This window comes from Neofelis nebulosa, chromosome 6 (assembly GCF_028018385.1).
Source record: "Neofelis nebulosa isolate mNeoNeb1 chromosome 6, mNeoNeb1.pri, whole genome shotgun sequence".
NCBI classification, from domain to species: domain Eukaryota; kingdom Metazoa; phylum Chordata; class Mammalia; order Carnivora; family Felidae; genus Neofelis; species Neofelis nebulosa.
The window spans coordinates 123,297,159-123,319,957 of NC_080787.1; the positions used below are offsets into that span (position 1 = coordinate 123,297,159).

A 22,799-nucleotide genomic window follows, 5' to 3' on the forward strand; every position below is an offset into this window, starting at 1 on the left:
CCAGGTCTTTTTTCTTTCTTCTTTTTTTTTTCCATTTCTTTTGCTGTTGTTGCCATGCATTTCACTTTTACGTAGTCTATAAAAACATAATATATTTTTCTACTTTTGATATAAAGTCATCCCTCTTTTAGAGCAATTTAACACGAGAGAAAAAAATGACTTCATTTTGGTAAATTATATTTCTGCATCTCTTTATTTCTTTGCGTAGATCCCAGTTTATGGCCTGTATTATATTCTGTTTACCTGAATGATTTTTGTTTTCATCTTGGAGTGAAAAAGACAAGGAAAGCAGAAAACTTAAACAATGATTTATATTTATGACACATGTAGAGGAGGGGGAAAAAGCTTTTCCTCTACTCTCTTAAATTCAATAACTGGGGCTTGTGGATTAAGCCAATAAAAGACAGATTCACAAGGCAAAAAGGTTGATTTTGCATGCATATAGGAGCCCACAAAGGAAGTGGCTAGCTTGTCAAATGGATAGAGCTGAAGGCTTATATACCTGACTTGACAGGGGAAAGGTAGGGAAGAGAAAAGACTTATGAGGAAAAAAAAATAGGTTTAGTTAGGAAAAACAAATAGATTTTTGGGACAATAGACTGGAGATGAGAAAGCTTGTGGTGATGTTTATCTATACAGTTCTGAGCAGTTGTAAAACTCCCTTAGAGAAAGGATTTGGAGTAGGTTATATTCATGTTCTCCTGTCTGAGAGTATAACTGCTCTGAAGGGAAATTTTATAGCAGCCTAATTTCTTAGAATGTGTTGCTTTTAGTCAGATAAGAGAAGCTTTGGAAAGGCCACCTCCCTCCCTTTATTATTTTTTTTTTTTCATTTGTTGAGTCTCAAATACCTTCAGCTGAAAATCCCCTTCATGTCAAAGTGGTATATTTTGTAGTGGGCATATTCTGATCCCCTTGACACAAAAATTCATAATTTCTTCATTAGAATCAGCAACAAAGTGAAAGAATGACAAATGAAGAGAAAGTATTTACAGGTTCTAATACAAATGGTTTACATCCTGTTATCATTTGTAAGAAAGACAAATCTCATGTGGTAGAGGCTACTGATACCCCAACTAGATTCCTCTTCAAGGCCACTGTCACCAAACCACAGCTGCCATATGGGCTAAGAACAAATCACACCGGCCTTCTCTGCAGAATTGCCTGTGGCTCAAGGGTGTTGCAGGATTTTTGTTTACCACAATACCTGGGATTTGTTGTCTCTCCTCTTTGAAGAATGGAGAGGTGGCCACAAAATGAGCATAGGCAAAAGTTTATTAGAGTATAAGATCAGAAAGGAAAAATAGTAGGAAAACTCTCTTTACAGAGAAGGGACATTTGAAAGTGAATGGCTGAAGGCTATACGCAAGGGTCTTTGTTTTATAAGGTTCTGGCGAGCCCTCCCCCATCCCTTCCCCCAGTTTCTTCAAAGGTTCTGCCCTTATTGGCTTGATAGCTCTGGGTGCTGGGTTGTCCATTCCTGATGGGCTCTTTTCCATTGCACGAGGAGGGTCTATGGCTGTACTTAGGTCTTTTGTCAAATTCCTGAAGAGAAACCTGAGGGGGCAAAGGTGGGGTCTGTTACATTCTTAAGAGGAACCTCATGCCTGAGGGGCATTGCTGTGGTCAGACACTCCCAGCATTGTTCCCAAATAGGTGATTTTCCCCACCCAGGGACCTCAGGCCCTAATCTTCCTCTGTCTGCTGAATCGTATTTTCTCCTATCATAAGGGAGCTGTCCCACTCAGGAGCAACATTCCCTGACTCAAGGACTCTGTCGGTGACTGATTGACATCAACTCCTGGGCTTGTGGTGGAACCAATTCTGTGGTTCTGTGGTGTGGTGTGGCTTGTGTTCGATCTTCCATTTGGGATGGACTGAAGCTCTCTGCAGAAGAGACCACATTCCCAGCTTGCCCTTTGCTCATCCAACTTTCCTAAGTCCCTCTCTCCTGTGAGTATTCTCCCTAACTTGTCTGGTTCCTCACTTCAGTTTCTGCACTGAGAGAAACAGCCTAAGACATCGCACTAGAAAAATTAACAAAAGTTCAGAATGGACAATTCACAGAAGTGTCTTAATCCGTTTCCTAAAAAATAGAGCCTAAGGCCAAATTTTACATACTAAAGTTTTTTTTTTTTTAATTGAAATATATTTGACATGTAACAGAGTAAGTTTAAGATGTACAACGTGTTGTTTTGATACATTTATATATTGCCATATATTGCCATTGTATTGTTAGCCAACACCTAGATTATGTCACATAATTGCCATTTCATTTTGTGGTGCCAATAATTAAGATCTTGTGTCTTAGCAATATTGAAATAAATTTCTAAGCCCAACATTAAGCCATTCCTACCCGGGATGCATGTGAGCAAACCAAAGCTTAGATTAACTTTTGTGTCCTTGTATATGCTCTGCTTGACCGGAGAAGCAGCATTTCCAGTCAGCCAATCCCCAAATGCCCATCCAACTGTGGGCCTCTTCACTCCAAACAAGGTTGGCTACGTGGCCCCAGTCGATCGGATATTTTTTTTCTCTTCATTGTTCTTTACTCTTCATCCTATAAAAGTTTTCTGCCCTCCACCCCATTTTGCAGCTCTCTGAAAGGAGACTGTCCACTACATGAAGTGTTTCTTTTTAATTTTTATTTTTTATTTGAGAGAGAGAGTGTGTGAGAAGGGAAGGGGCAGAGAAAGAGGGGGTGGGGGGAGAGGGAGAATCTTAAGCAGGCTCCATGCTTAACACGGAGCCCGATGCGGGGCTCAATCCCATGACCCTGGGATCATGACCTGAGCCGGGATCAAGAGTCAGACGTTCGGGGCGCCTGGGTGGCGCAGTCGGTTAAGCGTCAGACTTCAGCCAGGTCACGATCTCGCGGTCTGTGAGTTCGAGCCCCGCGTCAGGCTCTGGGCTGATGGCTCGGAGCCTGGAGCCTGTTTCCGATTCTGTGTCTCCCTCTCTCTCTGCCCCTCCCCCGTTCATGCTCAGTCTCTCTCTGTCCCAAAAATAAATAAAAAACGTTGAAAAAAAAAATTAAAAAAAAAAAAAAAAAAAAAAAAAAAGAGTCAGACGTTCACCTGACTTGAGCCACCCAGGTGCCCCATTAAGTATTAAATAGCTTTTGTTTCTATCACTTAAACTGTCTTCTTTAATCATTTCTTAATAGCAAGTTTGATGTTTATAATGCAATATTGTTGTCTCTAATCACTACACTGTGCTCCAGGTTATTTGTCTACTGCAAGTTTGTATCTTTATGCAACATCTCCTTTCCTCCCCCATCCCCATAGTAAAGCTTTACAGTAATCCTAGGGCAGCAGGAGCAAGGGGAAAGGGGAAGCCAGGCAGGAGAGAGGGAGAGAAATATAAAGTGGCACATCACCAAGAAAGCATGGCTTAGGCAGTTGGGACCAGTGGCATGGGACATCTTCCAGATTGGCCTTTCAGATACCCACAGTGATTTGGAACCAAATCTGGAGAAGCTTGAGGGAAAGGGGAGGAGGGAGGAGTATTTACGTTTGCTTCCCTTTCGTCTTTTGATTTTCATGGACCAAAGGTCACCCCATGGGGCGTTTAAGTCCCTCTGCACTTTCGGGTTGTGTTACCTAAGTTCTAGAAAGTCAGATCCCAAACATAGAACTGTACATTGTTTCAAGGAAAAAGTGAAACAGAGGCTGTGGCCTCTGTGGCTTGGCTTGGCTTGTGGCTGTGTCCTGTTGTTGCTGTGGCTCACTCAGGGCCCACAATGAAGGCTTTGCAGAAACCCACGTTCATGGTAGGCATGTTGAGAGACCCAGCACTGTTGAACCAGTGTTGACCCGGTGGTGGCTGGATCTTCTGGGAACAAATGGCTGGAATCCGCTGGGAGTGAGCGAATCTGGGGAGGTTTATAAACCGAATGAGAGACACCAAAATAGCCAATAACCACACCTGGAAAGCAAACAAAATTACGCAAAGGAAAGTGAACCAAAACAAGCTGTTTTGCCGTCAACGTTTTGACATGTCAAGTAAAAAACGAATCTGGACTTAGTAAGGAAAGACTTAACTTAAAAGTTATTGCAATGGGGGGAAGAGGCTGTTGTGATGGGGAGAACCCTCTGACCATAAGATCTGCAAATGTCTCAGGAGTCAGGCCATACGACTTTTCTTTTATAGACAGGAGTAAACAGAACTAGAAAGAACTGGGTGTGAGCATTTGGAGTGGGTAGGAAAACAAGATCGGAAAATGTTTTACCCTGAGACGGGTCTATTCAGCTGGAGAGGCCAGCTGTGTGCTGGCTCAGGCTGAGGGTGGTGGACCAAAGTTCAGGCACCTGGGGAAGGAGCAAGTGTTAAGCAAAGTTTGGTTAACAAGCATTTTCTTCCAGCTGATCTGTAGAGACCAGAAGTTCAGCTAATCATTTATGAAGCAAAGAATGGGAACCTTTTCTGTCCGGCCTTGTCATAGGTAAATGTGGGGGGTGTGGGGGTGGGGGGTGGGGAGACATCTGTGAGTCTTGTCTGTGTCATATAAGGGTGGTTATTTCAATAAGTCATTTCCCAGAACACCAAAGGTGCGAGGACCTTAACCATAGCTGTTTTCCAAGATCACAGAGCTCAGGTAAAATCCACCGTTGTTAGACCTAACAGACTGACAATACGAGAAAGAATAATAATAACACAGTACTGACAGGTGTAGGTGTATGGGGGGAATGGACACGCTTACAAAGTTGTAGCTCTACAGATTGACACAGACCCTGCAAACTTTTAAATGTGATGTACTAGCTCTTCAACCCATACTTCTCACCTTTAGAAATCTATACTGAGGAAATGGTTGGGCAACTATAATGAAATGACCTATATTACAGTATTATTATATATGCAATAATATTATACACATATGCACAATATACATACATATATAAACAATAATATGTATAATAATATTATAAAATATTCCATTATATATATCCTTTGGTCTTTATAGTTGAAGAGAGAATGTTTTCCATAAATTCTATTTGTGGTGAGATTATTCTGGAATGCAGTCTTTGAAAGTTTAAATATCAAAGTATATTAGAAACCATAGTAATCAAAACAGTATGGCATTGTCATAAAAAGAGATACATAGATCAATGGAACAGAATACAGAGCCCAGGGATAAACCTATGCATATCTGATCGGTGACAAAGGAGCCAAGAACATACAATAGGAAAAAATAATTTCTTTAACAAATTGTGTTAAGTAAACTGAAGAAGCACATGCAAAATATTGAACATAAGACCTGAAACCATAGAACTTCTAGAAGAAAACATTGGGAGTAAGCTCTTAGGCATCAGTCTTGGATTTGACACCAAAGGCAACAAAAGCAAAAATAAACAAGTGGGACCACATCAAACTAAAAAGCTCCTGGCCAGTAGGGGACATCATCGATAAAACAAAAAGGCAAACTATGGAATGGAAGAAGATATTTGCAAATCATGTATTTGACAAATGGTTTAATATCCAAAAATTATAAAGAACTCATATGACGATAGCAAAAAGATAATCCAACTTAAAAATTGGCAGAAGACCTGAATACACAGTTTTCCAAAGAAGACACATATATAAGTATATGAAGTGCAGATATTTTTAATCATCAGGGAAATGCAAATCAAAACCACAATGACCTATCTTCTTACTCCCGTTGGAATGGCTATTATCAAAAATCAAGAAATAGCAAATATTAGTGAGGATATAGAGAAAGACAACCTTCATGCACTGTTGGTGGGAATGTAAATTGACGCAGCTACTATGGTAAATAGCATGGAGGGTCCTCAAAAAATTAAACAAAACTACCATATGATCCACTGATGCTACTTCTTGGTATTCATCTGAAAGAAACAAAGTCACTGGTTTGAAAAGATATCTACATCCTCACGTTCACTGCAGCATTATTTACAATAGCGAAGACAGAGAAATGACCTAATTGTTCACAGATAGATGAATGCATAAAAAAACTGGAATACACACACACACACACACACACACACACACACACACACATCCACGCAGGCACACACACATGCACAGTGAAATATTATTTAACCATAAAAAGGAAGGAAATTCTGCCATTTGCAACATGGATGGAACTTGAGGGCATTATGACTATGCTAAATGAAATAGATCATATAGAGAAAGACAAAACCTGTATGTCACATACATAGAATTGAAAACAAACAAACAAACAAACTTGAAGGTACAAACAATAGGTTGGTAGTTGCCAGAGAACAGATTGGTGGTGGCCAGAGGGAGGGGAGGGGGTAGGGGGTGGGCAAAATGAGTAAAGGTGGTCAAAAGTTATAAACTTCTAGTTATAAAATAAATAAATCCAGGGAAGAGTGTTTACTATGATTAATAATACTGTATTATATATTTGAAAGTTGCTAAGAGAGTCCATGTTAAAAGTCCTCATCACCATTATGTTGTATACCTAGAATTAACACCATCTTAATGTCAATTCTATCTCAATTTAAAAAGCAATATGGTGTTAAAGATTGGAATAAAGATTATTGGAGATTGTAAAAAAAGTGTAAATATTAAAAATAGTGAAGGACTTCCTACAATAGTCAGCTCATCTATAGTTTAGGAGATAATCAGCTGAGTCTTGGCTTTGAATTCTCCCAGTTATGAGTTCCAATGTCTCTTCTCCTCAAAACTTGCTAAACCACTCTTTCTCCCAACTTCCTTTTTCCTTCCTGAAGTCATCAATATGATTTTCAGTGCCTCCCTTTTCACAAGCCACTGAAATGAGGAAGACGGAGATAAAAGGCCACTACAAAGTCCTTGTCCTCAGATAGCTTACGGAAAGAGTGGAAATCTAGGACAGGTTCATACAAATCCTACTTCTGCACTTTACTCTCTGTGAATCCTGGGAAGTGAGTCAAAGCCCCTACCTCCATTTTCATGCGTCATGTAGAAATGATAACATTGCCTCATAGAATTGTGATGATTAAACGAGTTAACAATGAAAAGATGCTTTTGTGAGAGAGCCTAGCACAGGGTAAATGTTAATTTTCACTATTGCAGGAATTGTGGGCCAGAAAAAACACTGTGCACGGCTGGTGACCTTGCTTTAGGAGGGACCTCATGAAGAGGTGTTTGTGGTGCTGGGCTGTGAAGGAGGGAGAATTACCATCCTTTCCTCTGTCTTCTTCTCCTTACCCCTTCCCTCCATCTCTGGTCCTTCCCATTTCCTCTCATCTTACATGGTCTCAGCCTGTTTTCCATTTAAACATTTCTTGGGTTTCACTGAAGTTCCACGATCAATGACAAGGCTACATATAAATGCATTACAGCTTTCCGTTTGGTAGACTATTGTGAAATTATTAAGGAGATTCAGTGAGCAGTTAGGATCTTACCTGTTTTAGTTGGAAGAGTAGCAGCTGTCCTTCATAAGGCATCTGCACCCTATGTGTAAATGGGACCATAAAACATTAGGGGGGTGGATCTATCTGGAGTCAGTGAACGACATCTTGGGGTGCTTTATTTCACCTGTCACAAACACTGCAATGACAGTAAACCCTAAGACACACTGTCAAGTAAAAGCGAAAAGCACCAGAAACAGCCACACAATTACAAATCCACAGGCATATAACCTGTCCTTTAGTTATGCAAGTGACCAGGTGAAGCTCAGAGAGTTTGGCGATGTGTGCAGGGTCACAGAAACGGGAAGCTTAAGTGCCACTCATCCATCCTTCCTAACTCAATTCAGAGTCTCTACCTGGAGAACTTTCTAAGGTAAATGCCATCAAACTGGCTCTCCCCAAGGCCCTCCCCTACCCCCCTCTACATCTCTGGGAGTGCTCGTCTGAGTCTCTTTCCAGAGTTCTTATCTCAGAGCACTGAAATTGTTTACTTGGCCTCTCCCAAACTCAACTATGAACTTATTCAAGTTAGGGATTGTGGCTTTTATCTGCGTTCTTAGCACCTCACACTTAGATGCCTGGCACTAGAAGGTGCTCAGCAAGTCTGAGTGGAATGAATGGACATGATTTTTCTGACCTAAATTTAGAGTTCTGTCCTTGACCACTGCTGATTCCCGTGGAGCAGTGTTTCTCAAAAAAGGGGTCTATAGAAGAATGACAGAATTGTGTGGGATGCTTGGTTGAAGAAGCATATTTCGGGTTTTACTTCAGTGCTAGAGAGAGGTTGGAACTTTGGGGTGTAGCAACTGGAGAGCTTAAGAACCTCACATGATTCTAATGAGGACCAAAGTTTGAAAAATTGTCCGTTTCTATGGAGGGCTGGCTTGGAAGAGAGAGTGGAGATAGCCACCTACCTGACAAGCTTTCAAAGTGTTTGGTGTGGGGCTTATTTTGCAGGGATGCGGGGAAGGGGCTAATTTTGTTGGCAAAGGGGCTCATTTTTAAAGAGACACTTCCTTCTGGGCATTTACCGACTCAGCTTTTGTTTGGGCTGCCCAGTACTGTTCAGAGTGACCGCTAAGGGGCAGCAGAGTATGGGGGAAAAAAATGAGAGCGTCGTAAAAGAGAATGGAAACCTTACTTTTGAAATAGTTCCGTAAGAAAGACAGGGCATTCAGCCATCAGAAAGAATGAAATCTTGCCATTTGCAACAACATGGATGGAACTAGGGTGTATGATGCTAAGCAAAATAAGTCAGTCAGAGAAAGACAAATACCGTATGATTTCACTCATATGTTGAATTTAAGAAACAAAGCAGATGAACACATGGGAAGAAAAAAAAGAGAGAGAGGGGAACAAACCACAAGAGACTCTTAATGATAGCGGATTGAGAGTTGATAGAAGAGGTAGGTGGGGGGTGGGCTAAATAGGTGATAGGTGCTAAGAAGGGCACTTGTTATGATGAGCCTGGATATTATATGTAAGTGATGAATTGCTAAATTCTAGTCCTGATACCAATATTACACTATATGTTAAATAACTAGAATTTAAGTAAAAATTTGAAAAAAAAAAAAAGGCCAAGAGGTAATGAGTTAATATGCCCCATTCCCCTTCACATTTTTACCTATTATTTTGGGGATCCAATTTTCAAGCGTAATAATTTATATTACTATTAAGTATATGATTTCTAGATTATAAATTAAATCCTCTCAAAACCAAGAATATAGTGTTTAGAAACACAGTTTTGTCTTAAAATCAAAGAAACTGTCTCAACTGATGATATGTTCGACACCGATAAGTCAAGAAACGGAAATTTTTTTAATGGCTGAAAAAAACCCTATAATATCATTTGAACTATGTGACGGAAAATATTGCATCAATAAGATTTTGGTCCAGAGAGAATCTAATAATGGAAATTTCGTCATTATACCTAATTTGTTCCATGCTCTACAAAATAAATCTAGCATCTTGGAAAATTTTATTCAGGCCATAATGTGGAATTGTAAAGTCATTCACTGACTTGTAATTTTATGGTGTTATAGTGACTCTCAGTAGGTGTCTGACACATAGTATATTCATAATAAGTAATCATTCCCTTAGCACCATCAGTTTCCTCAGTGATTGATGATGACATATGATGGTCCCCAATAACACTTGCTAGCCTTTTGCTTCTACAAAAATCTATCCATTTGTCCAGTGGACAAGTCCCAGGTTGTTTGTCCATAGGCATCTCAGCTTCAACAAACCCCACCTGAAAATCCCCTCCCCTCCCCAGCTCCTACCCCAACTTTCTCCTCTGTGGGTAATCTAAGCCCCAAAGCAAGCAATCACCCTGGAATTCTCATTTTTTCTCATTCTCATTTCTCATTTTAAGTGGTTTTATGGAGAAATTCAACTAATTAGAAAGGTTTAGGGTAGGCAGGAGATCTCTAGGAAGATTCTTGAGCTCCAAAAACTACCAGGCATAAAAGGAGATGGGGGGGGGGGGCGGCGCCTGGGTGGCTCAGCTGGTTATGCATCTGACTCTTGATTTCAGCTGAGGTCATGATCTCACGGTCATGAGATCAAGCCCCCAAATCTCTAGGAAGGCTGGAGAACCAGATTCAGAGAGGAACCAGAGGAAGATTCCTCTGCAGGAATTTTCTTTCTCAGCTGGCCTCTGCCACCCTATTAATGGAACATTATTGCCTGCTCTTTGGACTCTACTGCAGCTGCTGTGAAGAACCTCTTATCCGATTTCTGAATGGATATGTGCATTCACCCTTTGGGCATTGGTGTAGGGAGAGGGTCATAACACAGGTGTTGATTTCCCCTAGCTTGGTATCGTCACAATAGGAAGAATATTTGAATACTGGGCATTCAAATTAATACATGTCACCTACAGTCTACATTCTCTTTTCCCCATACTTACATTTTCAAGTGCTTCTTTTTCTCTTCACATAGTATTCCTTATATAACCCCACACACATTCACTTCTTACCCAAGTGGCAACTCGGTCCTCTTAATTATTGCTTCCAGCTCCAAGTTTATGATTTCTGGATGGCATACAATCCTCTCTCAATGTCCAATAGCTTACAGAGTAAATTATAAAGTTAAACACCACTAATACACCCTATGTAAAGTAGTGAGATAGAGGGAGATAAAAGAAATGAAAAAGGGAATTATACTATACATGTTTTAAAATTAAGATACTGGGAAAATTACGTTAAGTGAAACAATCCCCTTTTCTACAATTGATCATGGGGTTGTAGTTGACATATGTTTTTTTTTTTTTTTTTTTTTTTCCCCACCACTGATTTCGTCTTCCTTTGCCTTTGGCCAGTACCTTCGCTGTTAGATTTATTTACTCAGTGGGGGTGCTTCATTTCTGAGAAAATCGAGCCTTTAGAAATCCTACCTTTATTTGACTAAGTTATTTCTTTAACCTTTGCCACTGGTCAAGAGTTCCAGCCATATCATTTACTGTGCTCACTGCACGGGACAGCCCAGGGTTACTGCTGCAGGAGCAAATATCCTAACCTCCTTTTTTTTTTTTTTTAGGTTTATTTATTTATTTTTGAGAGAGAGAGAGAGCACAAGCAGGGGAGGGGCAGAGAGAGAGGTAGAGAGAGAATCCCAAGCAGGCTCCATCCACACTGTCAGCATGGAGTCTGACGTGGGGCTCGATCTCATGACCGTGAGATCATGACCTGAGCCAAAATCAAGAGTCAGATGCTTAACCAGCTGAGCCACCCAGGCGCCCCCCTAATCCCCTTTTATGCCTGGTAGCTTTCAGAGCCCAAAATGACCAGATAACAATGTCAGCTTTGAATTAAATGATTACTCACATTTGTTGAAATTAATATGGAAGGATTCTTCTATTGAATGATACATCTCCAAGCTCTCAAGGGCCACAGTGATTATTATGGGAAGAAGCAATTTTCAAGTGGATGGTCACGGAAGTACCTCTCACATCAGGTGCTTGATAACAAGATGGACACTTAGGCTCAAGTTTACCTAGTTTCTTAGGTAAAAACTAAGAAACCGTGGTGATTTCTTTTCTCTGCTTCACAGTTACATAACTAACTTTGCTTTTGTAATTTTGTATTCTTTTTCTAAAGGAAGATCCTGTCCATGAATGTTCCATCTACCTCTTAACATCTTTGCACCTCATTTCTGCCTTATTCATGCATTCTTTCCTAATACTGCCTCAATTTTTAGATATTAAAATGACATTTGGTTGAATTCTGGCAATTGCTAATGGCTTTCACTATATGGTCACTGAATATACCTACAATGCCTAGGTTCCTTACATGAAATTCTGGTTCTGTTGGTGTAGGATTATATTCTGGGCACCCAAAAAACCACTTCGAAGTCAATTTTGGGTAGAAGCACAATTACCCTTTCCCTTTCTCTGGTTTCCTAAGTTCCTCCATGATTCACAGCCCTGCCTCTCGGATGGGGCAAACTATTCCTCCCTATTCTACAACCGTAGCCACTCAGACTCATTTTACGTTCTCTGTTGTTCACAGAGAAATCATGAAGTTGCAGAAATACGAGTGAAGATGTGAAGCGTTGTGCTTCGGGGGTGTAAAAGGTAGCATTATGTTAAAATGAGATGCATCTCAAGGCTTTCTGCACTTACAGTGGCGGTGTGAACAGGAGAGGTTGGTTCACTCAGGCAGGACACCAGAACCACTGCTGGTATAGAGGTTTTCTATGGGCAAGGTGGTGGGGGGTTGAGAGTGGCTTGCGCAAGATGATGAATAAAAAGGAAGCTACTAAAGGTCCAAGTTTTCAAAATTGTGTTTTGCAAAAGAAAGTTTTTATTTGGAAATAATTTTACACCCGCAGAGAAGCTGTGCAAAGTTGTACAAAGCACACTTATGTACTCTTTATCTGGGTTCACCTAGGAAAATTTTGCCCTGTTTGCTTTGACATTTGCCCTCTCTCTCTCCATCTTTATCGGTATGAGAATGTAATTTTCTTCCTGAACCATCTCAGAGTAAGTTGTATACATCATGGCCCATTAGCCCTAAACATCTCAGTAATTCAATACTGACACAATACTTTTACCATCTACCACTCATATTTCCATTTTGTCGATTGGCCCAGTAATACATTCCATTCTAAAACCACACATTTCCTTTAGTTGTCTTGCCCTTCAGTCTTCTTTATTCTGGAAAGGTTCTTCAGTCTTCTATCACACAAACATTTTTGAAGACTATAACCTTCCCTCCTCCTGCCTTTCAAAAATAGAATGTTTCTCAACTTGGTATTATCTGAAATTTCTTCATGATTAGATTCTGGTTATGCATTCCTGACTGGAATACCATATATGTCTTATCGTGTGCCTCTCAGAATATCTCTCCAGAGGTATATGTGGCCATGTCCTCCTCAATCAACATCATTAGTGATGTTGATTTGATTACCCAGTCAAGGTTTTATTTGGTTTCTTCACTGGATAGCTACTATTTTTATTTCTCTTGCAACTAATAAGAAGTCAGTAGGAGATGACATTTTATACCATATAAATACCAGATTCTCATCAAAATTCTTCTCCCCTATTCTAAGATTTAGCATCAATAGATGATTCTTGCTTTAGTCAATATTAATGTGATGCTTCCAAAATTATGATGTTCCAGCTCTAGCACTTTCTCTCTCTATGTCAGTTGTGCTTGGTATTCTACTGTAAGGAAGAGCCCTTCTTTATCTATCTATCTATCTATCTATCTATCTATGTATCTATCTATCTATCTAATCTATCTATCATTAGCATGGCTTTATAGATTCCCTTTCCCCACACAACACACCCATTTACAACCTTTTATTCTCCCTCATTATTTTGGCACACAAATTATCCAAATTTGACTAGTGGGAGTCTATTCAAGTTAGCAACAGTGTCTTTGTAAAATGCCAACGTTAAAAAAAAATCTCTGTCTTAGTTTCTGATATAAAAATATATTCCAGTTTATTCCTATACCTTCCCTGTCCCATCACTTGGATGAACCATGTTTTTTTGAAGCTCTATTTCATTTTACTGGCGAAAAGTATTAAGCACAAAGATGTGGGTCTTAGGAGTACTCGTTACTTCTCAAGGGTCTTTGCTTCTATGGAAAGACACATTTTAAGACCTTCTATAGGACTGAAATCTGTTATTCTAAGGTCTGAGTATGAAGGCCTGAGGAAGGGCTCAGGGTTTTTGTTTTTTTTTTTTCACAGTAGAAGCATTACTTGGACACCAATGAAATGGCGGGGCGGGGGGGTGGTGGTTAAAGGTTGGGGAGGATATTATCTTTTACATAGACACTCAGACTTTCAGGTAGGGCATCATCTATAGTGGCAATGGTAAAATTCCTTTAGTCAGATTGAGAATAAAATAAGAGATCTGGTAGACTTTATCAGGATAGCTGAGGAAGAAGAAGAAAATACAGAGCATGTCAAATGGAGATTTTATTGGGTAGACTAACTCGTGAGTACATGGATGCACTCAAGTGGGGAATCCCAGGAGTAAAGATGGGACATAGATTTATGCCATCAAACCAGTGAGGGCCTAAATAAAGCATTAAACTGAGAAATAAAAGGAAAAATGAATTGACTTAAAACACCCAGAATGGCAAAGCCTGAAAACACCATGGGTGAATACCCCCGCCTCCCACACCCCCCACACCGACATACCCCTGTACACAAACACTTAAAATTTACAGACTAGTGATTTCTACTACCTGGAGAGTATAGATAAATAGATAAAAGGTAAACACACCTATATGTATGCATATAGCTTTTTCTTTTCTTTTTTTTTTTAATTTTTTTTTTCAACGTTTTTTAATTTATTTTTGGGACAGAGAGAGACATAGCATGAACGGGGGAGGGGCAGAGAGAGAGGGAGACACAGAATCGGAAACAGGCTCCAGGCTCCGAGCCATCAGCCCAGAGCCTGACGCGGGGCTCGAACTCACGGACCGCGAGATCGTGACCTGGCTGAAGTCGGACGCTTAACCGACTGCGCCACCCAGGCGCCCCTCTTTTCTTTTTTTTTTTTTTTTAAATTTTTTAACCTTTATTGATTTTTGAGACAGAGAGAGAGAGCATGAATGGAGGAGGTTCAGAGAGAGATGGAGACACAGAATCTGAAACAGGCTCCAGGCTCTGAGCTGTCAGCACAGAGCCCGATGTGGGGCTCAAACTCACGGACTGTGAGATCATGACCTGAGCCAAAGTCGGACGCTCAACCGACTGGGCCACCCAGGCGCCCCATGCATATAGCTTTTTCTAGGATCCTTCACTTTCAACAGAGGTCAGACCTATGATATGGGATACATGGCAATACAAATACTCCACTCTCTAGTTCAAACATTAAGATTTAGATGCAAGATTATACCTTTTCATGATTAAATAAAGTAAAAATTAATTATTCACTGTTATTTGGTGAGATCTGCAAACTGTTTTAAGACTGTGTGTCTCAGGATTAAAAGAAAAACTCTCAGATACCTAAAGAAAGAAACTTATTCTCTATTTGAACTTTGGGTAACTTTGCTTGAATCCATTCCTGCCAGAGACGTGACTAATCTACAAATTAGATCCAGTGTACTCCAGGGAGTGCCTACTTCTCTGTGCTAGTTTTACAACTATACTATTTTTTTTTAAGAATGGGGAGGTGAAGGTCTAGAGGAATTATTGTTTACTTTAATCAATCTTATCATCTAGGGGAATTATTGTTTATTTCAAACAATCTTATCGAATTTAGACATCTGACACTAGCTATTAGCCTGGAAAATACTTACACACAAATTATATTAGTATCACTTTCTAAGAATAGTTCTGCAAATCATCTCAAGCTGTCCAAACCATGAGTAAATAAAAAAGAAAAAAAAAAAACAAAACACACCCAAACTCTGAAAATATAAGCAATAGAAGAAGTGTGTTACCTAAGTAAGTTTAGCAAGCTATTATGAACAAATGTTTCCTCAGTCTTCACATGCTATACTATAGGGATTTGGAGGTCATAATTTGAAGACGTAATTTATTTTTCCCTTCTTGAAAAAATGGAGTATAGCTTGTCATTACTGCTGAAGTAGCTACTCAGGGGAGATAACTTAGTGAATATAACTCAACCTTTGGTAGCCTAATTATTTCTCAACTCAGGTGGTTACAGGTGAAATTTCCAAAGGTAAAGTCACACAAAAAAGGGGATTTTTCTAATGATGAGCCAATTACATTTTAATATATATTAATCTATTATTATCTGATATAAATCTAATACCTAAGATGTACATATATATATCGTTGGACTAAATGTATTGCCAATTATTTATTTTGTACTATACTTGACTATACTTTAATGGCTTTCTGAAACAAGTTCCCACTCTAAGTATATTAAAAACATGGGGATACTTTTTAGAAAGATCAAGGGGTGGTAGTTAACATGCCAAAAAAAAAAAAAAAAAAAGGTAGAAAATTACTAGCCTCCATTTTAACCGGATATTTTCCCCCTCCTAGACACTCTTGAAATTAACCTCTTCCTGTTTTAAATCGTTTAAATAGGGAATTTGACAACTTTAAAGTAACTCAAACCACAGGGCAATGGTGAACAATTCTGCCCAAGCTGCAGCTGTGGAACTTTGCTATGAGAATGTGAATGGATCCTGCATTAAAACCTCGTACTCACCGGGTCCTCGAGCAATTCTGTACATAGTCCTTGGTTTTGGGGCTGTGCTGGCCATGTTTGGAAACTTACTGGTTATTATTGTTATCCTTCACTTCAAACAGCTGCACACACCTACAAACTTTCTGATCGTGTCCCTGGCCTGCGCTGACTTCTTGGTGGGGGTGACTGTCATGCCCTTCAGCACAGTGAGGTCTGTGGAGAGCTGCTGGTACTTCGGGGAGAGTTACTGTAAATTTCATACATGTTTTGATACTTCCTTCTGTTTTGCTTCTTTATTTCATTTATGCTGTATCTCCGTTGATAGATATATTGCTGTAACTGATCCTCTGACTTATCCAACCAAGTTTACTGTCTTGGTATCAGGCATATGCATTGTTCTCTCTTGGTTCTTTTCCATCACCTATAGCTTTTCCATCTTCTACACTGGGGCCAATGAGGAAGGAATCGAGGACTTGGTTGTTGCTCTCACCTGTGTAGGAGGGTGTCAGGCGCCACTGAATCAAAATTGGGTTCTACTTTGTTTCCTTCTATTCTTTATACCCACTGTCGCCATGGTGTTTATATATGGTAAGATCTTTTTGGTGGCCAAACATCAGGCTAGGAAAATAGAAAGTTCAGCCAGCCATGCTCAGTCTTCCTCAGAGACTTACAAAGAACGGGTAGCAAAGAGAGAGAGAAAAGCTGCTAAAACATTGGGTATTGCTATGACAGCATTTCTTGTCTCTTGGCTGCCATACATTATTGATGCCGTGATTGATGCTTACATGAATTTTATAACTCCTCCTTATGTTTATGAGATTTTAGTGTGGTGTGTTTATTATAACTCAGCTATGAATCCCTTGATATATGCTTTCTTTTACCCATGGTTTCGGAAGGCAATAAAACTTATCATAAGTGGTAAAGTCTTAAGGAGAGATTCGTCAACAATCAATTTGTTTTCTGAAGAAGCAGATATAGAGTGACAAGATGGCTGCAGGGATTTGGAAACTAACATGGAATTAAGGTCAAGTGTGAAATTAAGCACTTCAATCAAGAGAGGCAAGTGTAATCATCTGCCAAGTGGGAGGATATTATATTCAACATTTAGTTGTTCTAAAGCATTTGTTGTCCTTATGTACTTCAGCATTTTTTTTTTTTTGAATTTAGTTATAGACCAAAAAAAAAAAAAAATCCTGATTACTTCCTATTTAGTATTCTTAGTTTTCCTCTATGGGTTTCTAATTTCTATGGTAATTTCTAACATCTTCTCTGAATTTCCTACTTGTTTCTTCAAACAATTTGAAGCTTTGTAGTTTCTCCCACATTCATTACCAATGTTCAGTTGTCCAAAAAACAGAGAAACAAAAGAAGAGTTTCTGCCTAACTTGTAAGTTAGATGTTTTAGGGACAAAAATCTTTTTTTTTTCTTTTAAAGTTTATTTATTATTTACTTAGAGAGAGAGAGAGAGAGAGAGAGCGAGCTGGGAAGGGGCAGAGATAAAAAGGAGAGAGAATCTCAATCAGGCTCCACGCTGTGAGAGGGGAGCCCCATGCAGGACTGATGACCTGAGCTGAAACCAAGAGTCGGATGCTTAACCCACTGTGCCACCCAGGCACCCTGGGGCCAAAATCCTCTTTAAAGTATACTTTGTTTGAAAAGTAAATACAAGATTAAAATTCTTGGAATTTTTTTAGTCTAAAAGGACTTTGTAGAGAGTTGAAATATGGAATTTCCTAGTCACTGAACATTGTGCAAAATACCCTGGAACTCCTGTGTTTTCTGAACCCTGACAGTGCTTTGTCTCCATTTCACAGAGGCTGCCTTCACAAAAAGCATGTGCGATGATTATGTGATTACACACTACATCTTACTTTTGGGTAACATAATTGATTACAATCAAAAAGCAGGTGAACAAAAAAAATGGTTTCTGGACTTCTTGTTTAGAAATTCGGAGTAAAATATGTATAATTTTCACATTCACAAATGTGTGACTTTTGTCCAAAGAAATGTGTCCTTTCTTTGCACCAGACACTGTATTTGACATTGGAAATATAAAGCTGAATGACCCAAATATAACCAAGTATTATTTTGGAATAGCTAACACCCAAACTGGCATTATACACTTTAGGAATAGCTCCAGTTTTCTCATATGATAGTGTGTCTTAGCCACATGAATTTTAAAAAATATATGTTTATTTCTTTTTGAGAAAGAGAGGGAGACAGAGAGAGGCAGAGACAGAGTGTGAGTGGGGGAGGGGCAGAGAGAGAGGGAGACACAGAATCTGAAGCAGGCTCCAGGCTCTGAGCTGTCAGCCCAGAGGCTGACGGGGAGCTCGGACCCACGAACGGTGAGATCATGACCTGAGCTGAAGTCAGACACTTAACTGACTGAGCCACCCAGATGGCCCTTAGCCACATGAATTTTAATTCATTTTTACTAAAAGAATATATGTTGACTATTTTAAGGTAGAGTTAAAATTTGAAAGAAACTAATAATAGGGTGATTCGTCTTCTCAAATCTTTGATTCACAGCCTTAAATCTTTGCTTATTTTCACAGACTGTTCCGTACAAATCTGTTTTATGAAATGAAAAGAAGAGATAGCTAAGTAAATAGAGGTACATAAACTTTACATGTTACAGATTTTGTAAATAAATTTGTTTGGAAATATTTTATATGAAATTAAGCTGTTTCATATTGGCATGTTAATATCTTTCAGACAGAGCTCAGAGAATTTGGGGGGAAGTTAAAGATAACTAAAAGAGGATGAAAGGAATACGAATGAATGCCTTTGTAGCATAGTACCTGTTTGTGATTGAGACAGTAAAGTCAAGGAACAGGTGTATTGACCACCTTTCAAAGGCTCACAGCTCAGGTGCCCCGCCCTCATTCCTTCCCTTTGATGGTGAGTCAGGAATGTTGTCTTCATAGAAACATGTCCTTCTCTCAAGTGCAAGTGTAAACTTACACTGACACTCATAAACAATAAGAAAAATCAATCAGGGAGGCTTAAAAATATATACTAGACTTCTGGTCACTCGCACTATGTAGAGTGTAATCTTTAGATAAAATTACAGAAATTCTGTCCAGTGATGTTTTGAAGCTGTTGTACATATTGGTAAATGGAGAATAATACTTCAAAGGTGCTCTCTCTTGTTTATTTTTCTATTCTTCTTGTAGGAAGCTTTTTATAAAAAAAAAATAATACTGGCTTATTTTCCCCCAAATGAACTAGACCATTGCTATAGCATTAGTCCCCTCCTCTACACCTCAATTATTTATACAAGTAAGCTATTAATTTCTTGACTAGCTGCATACCAAACGGCATCAGGGCCATCGATCCATTCGAAACAAGACACATTGGCGATGGGAAACAGGCTTCATTCTGCAAGACTGTCCTCAGAGTAAAACCTGACCTTGACACTTGTTCCTGAGCTGCGTCTCTTAATCCTAATGAGGTCTGGTTCCCAAGTTGTCTGCTTCAGCCAACGGGAGGCAGCAGAACTCTTGCAAAGAACTAATTAGACCACTTATGCCCCATGTTGTAGGGCACATAAATACAATGTATGTACTACTATTTAAAATACATGTTTATTTTTAATTCATAAACTAAAAATCCACATAAAAGCTTTACTGAGTCCATAATAGCTTTTGTCCACATGTATTTTTCTCAATTTAGTAAATCCTGAAAGTACGGCTGCTACATTGTATAAAGTTTTGTATAATTAAAAAAAAGAAAAAGTTGGGGCGCCTGGGTGGCGCAGTCGGTTAAGCGTCCCACTTCAGCCAGGTCACGATCTCGCGGTCTGTGAGTTCAAGCCCCGCGTCAGGCTCTGGGCTGATGGCTCGGAGCCTGGAGCCTGTTTCCGATTCTGTGTCTCCCTCTCTCTCTGCCCCTCCCCCGTTCATGCTCTGTCTCTCTCTGTCCCAAAAAAAATAAATAAAAAACGTTGAAAAAAAAAATTAAATTTAAAAAAAAAAAGAAAAAGTTGAAATGGAGAGCTCAGACATTGAAAGTCACAGAACGATAGCTGTTGTTCAGGTGATCATCAATTAGGACATCAGGAATAAATGAGGAAATGCCGTGACAACAGTGCCCAGTTACACTGCTGGCTCTCTGAAAGCACCTAGTCCTGGTCTACGCTGTCTTTGTAATGTGTTATTGACGGATTATTCACAGCCCTGCCACTTACTGATGAAGTTGCCCTAAACCCACCCAACATAATATTTTCTGATTAGAAATCAGAGCTCATGCAGGAATAATTGCAGGGTTCTGCGGAATGAACCACTTAGCTGGTTCAGAAAATGACGTAAGGTCAAAATAAACCCTTCATGGAGAATAACTTCTCTAAGTGTGTTCTTAAGAGTCAAGGAAGGCAGAAATTTAAAAATCTGAATCAAAAACTACATATATCTACATAAATAAAAGGACATGTGTATAAACTGCTTACCTTGCGTTCCTATTATGTGGATTATGAGGAGTATTTTGTTTTTCTTGCTACTATTAGTCATAGGAATAATTAATGAGGAAACCAGCTCTGCAGAAATTATATGCACTAAGTCACTAAGTGCTGGAGCTATGTATTTAGACCTCTGTCTGTCAGCCTTCAAAGCCAATGCTTTCCTACCATTGTGACCCAGCCAGAAAAACCAACAATATTTCTCAGAAATGAAAACGCATGAACTATCTTCCCAAGCATTGCTTGGGTGCTGACATATTTATTGTGTTCAAACATGCGCACACACACACACACACACACACACCCCAAATGTAAAGATAAGCCCTCAACTATATCTCATGTCAAAGGACAAATTTCATTAGCTTCTGAGGTTTGTACTAAGCTAAGGAGTATAGACCATTTCAAAGGTAAGAACGGATAAGATCCTTGTTATGACTCATCCTGGTTGCATTTACGGGACAGACAAATTCCACTTGAGTCCCCAGCCTGCCCTGCCTCTACTTTCTACCATCTCCTAGGAGCTCCCTTTCACTGCTGGCTGGGAACAACTATTTGTGCTGTGTCCTTTCCCACCAGTAATTTGAGCTCCTAAGCAATAACCATCGGCTAAGTTCATTTAATTGTTCATATTCGAGCATTCACAATAAAACATACTATCCTCAGAGTTTCCCTTTGGAGTGGATGAAGGCCCAAGAGACACTTTAGGGGACATTCAGAGAGAAGTACTTTAGAAAAAGAATAAAAAGCTAATGAAGAGTGAAGTTCAGGTAGAATAACTTTTTGGTGTCCTTCAATTAATATAATTAGTCAAAACAAAAGTCTTCCTATTGAGAAGATTTTCATCCCTGGGCCGACGCAAGTCTGTAAGGCCACTGCTGTCTATTTTTGGTTTGCACCCACAGACTGAGACAGCTTATCCATAAACCAGGCTAGATCTTTTCATCCTCTTCAGTTTGCTGAAATGTGAGACGGAAGGGACACTGGTGCAACTGTGGTGGGTGACATGGGCTCCAGGCTCATGCTGTCCGGCTTTGCTCAGTCTTCGTTCCAGGTGTATAGTTTCCATTTCACCAAGAATTTGCCAGACCCACCCAACTTTATGACTTTGAAGATTCAAGAAGACCTACATAATCATGGCTAGTAAGACACAGATGATCACTTGGTATCACAATGTCAAGTGTCCCATCACTATTTGGCCTCTATAGCACCCAAAGAGCCATCTTTCAAAAGGTGTTTTATCCTTCGCTGTAAATAGCATAGCCTTGCTCAGAACCCCAGAGGAATGCATTATAGTTCTCCCACTGAAAACTTCCATAAAATCTAAACTGCATTTTTTTTCTTTTTTTACCATTATGAATACCTCTAGCACCACTAGGCCACTAAATTGCATGGCAATTAACTGTAGCCCAGACCCAGACTCCAATCCCTATACAAATCTGGCAGACTTTTTTGTTACTCAGTATATGGACCCGAACAGTATTCCTAAGGGTGGAATAAGTTGTTTTGGATCCCGAAGAGGTCCACCAGGTAATGTGCTTCCTTCTTTGCCATAGAAAACACAAGATTGTGTGCCGTCCAATCCGAACCTAACCCATCATCTTTCCTCACCAAATGTCGTCTTTCTTCTACACACTGTATGTTTCCTGTTGGCAAGTTAAAAATCTGGGAGTCATCCGTGTTTCCTGCCTCCATCGTACATCCCTGGAGCCCTACATTCTTTCAGCCTTTCAATTGTGTGTTTCATATTTTCGGAAAGCAGGGAGGCAAAGTTACTGAATTAGAGTGGGATGGAATCAAGTCAGGTTTGAGAATATAAAGAGAAGATAAGATAGTATCACCGAGAGGAATTTGGTGGATGATCAGTTGAATAATTGTTTTCATGTCACACCTTTAATATCTGTTCTGTTCTTATTCCAATATATTTTATTTGTTTATTCATTCATTCATTTATTTATTTATTTACTTTTGAGACAGAGAGAGCAAGTGGGGGAGGGACAGAGAGAGAAGGAGAGAGAGAATCCCACAGAGGCTCTGTGCTGTTGGTGTGGAACCTGGGCTCCATCCCAACCAAGTGTGAGATGGTGACCTAGACGAAAACCATGAGTCTCAACAAACTGAGCCATGCCGGAGTCCCCCAATATACTATATCCTAAGTGACAGATCATATTTGTGTTTTCCAAGTCTTAAATGTATTGTTGTGGAGGACAGAAGTGTTTAGCACTTCTTATTTGCCTTATAAGATCAAAGGTAGCTTATTTCCTCAGACCCGAAATCTTTTTATGTAGTTTTCAGTATCTTCAATTTCCTACTTGAGCTCCCTAAATTCCTGTTAAT

The 22,799-nt window shown here is 39.6% G+C and overlaps 2 protein-coding genes across 2 annotated transcripts in view; both read left to right on the top strand.

The window, feature by feature from the left end:
* LOC131514856 (trace amine-associated receptor 8-like) overlaps positions 1 to 22,799 on the top strand; it is a 37,741-nt gene that overhangs the window by 10,329 nt on the left and 4,613 nt on the right. The window lies entirely within an intron of this gene.
* On the top strand, positions 15,583 to 17,121 carry TAAR9 (trace amine associated receptor 9). Its single transcript, XM_058735301.1, has one exon. The coding sequence runs from the start codon at positions 15,942 to 15,944 to the stop codon at positions 16,986 to 16,988; it is 1,047 nt and encodes a 348-aa protein (XP_058591284.1). The 5' UTR covers positions 15,583 to 15,941; the 3' UTR covers positions 16,989 to 17,121.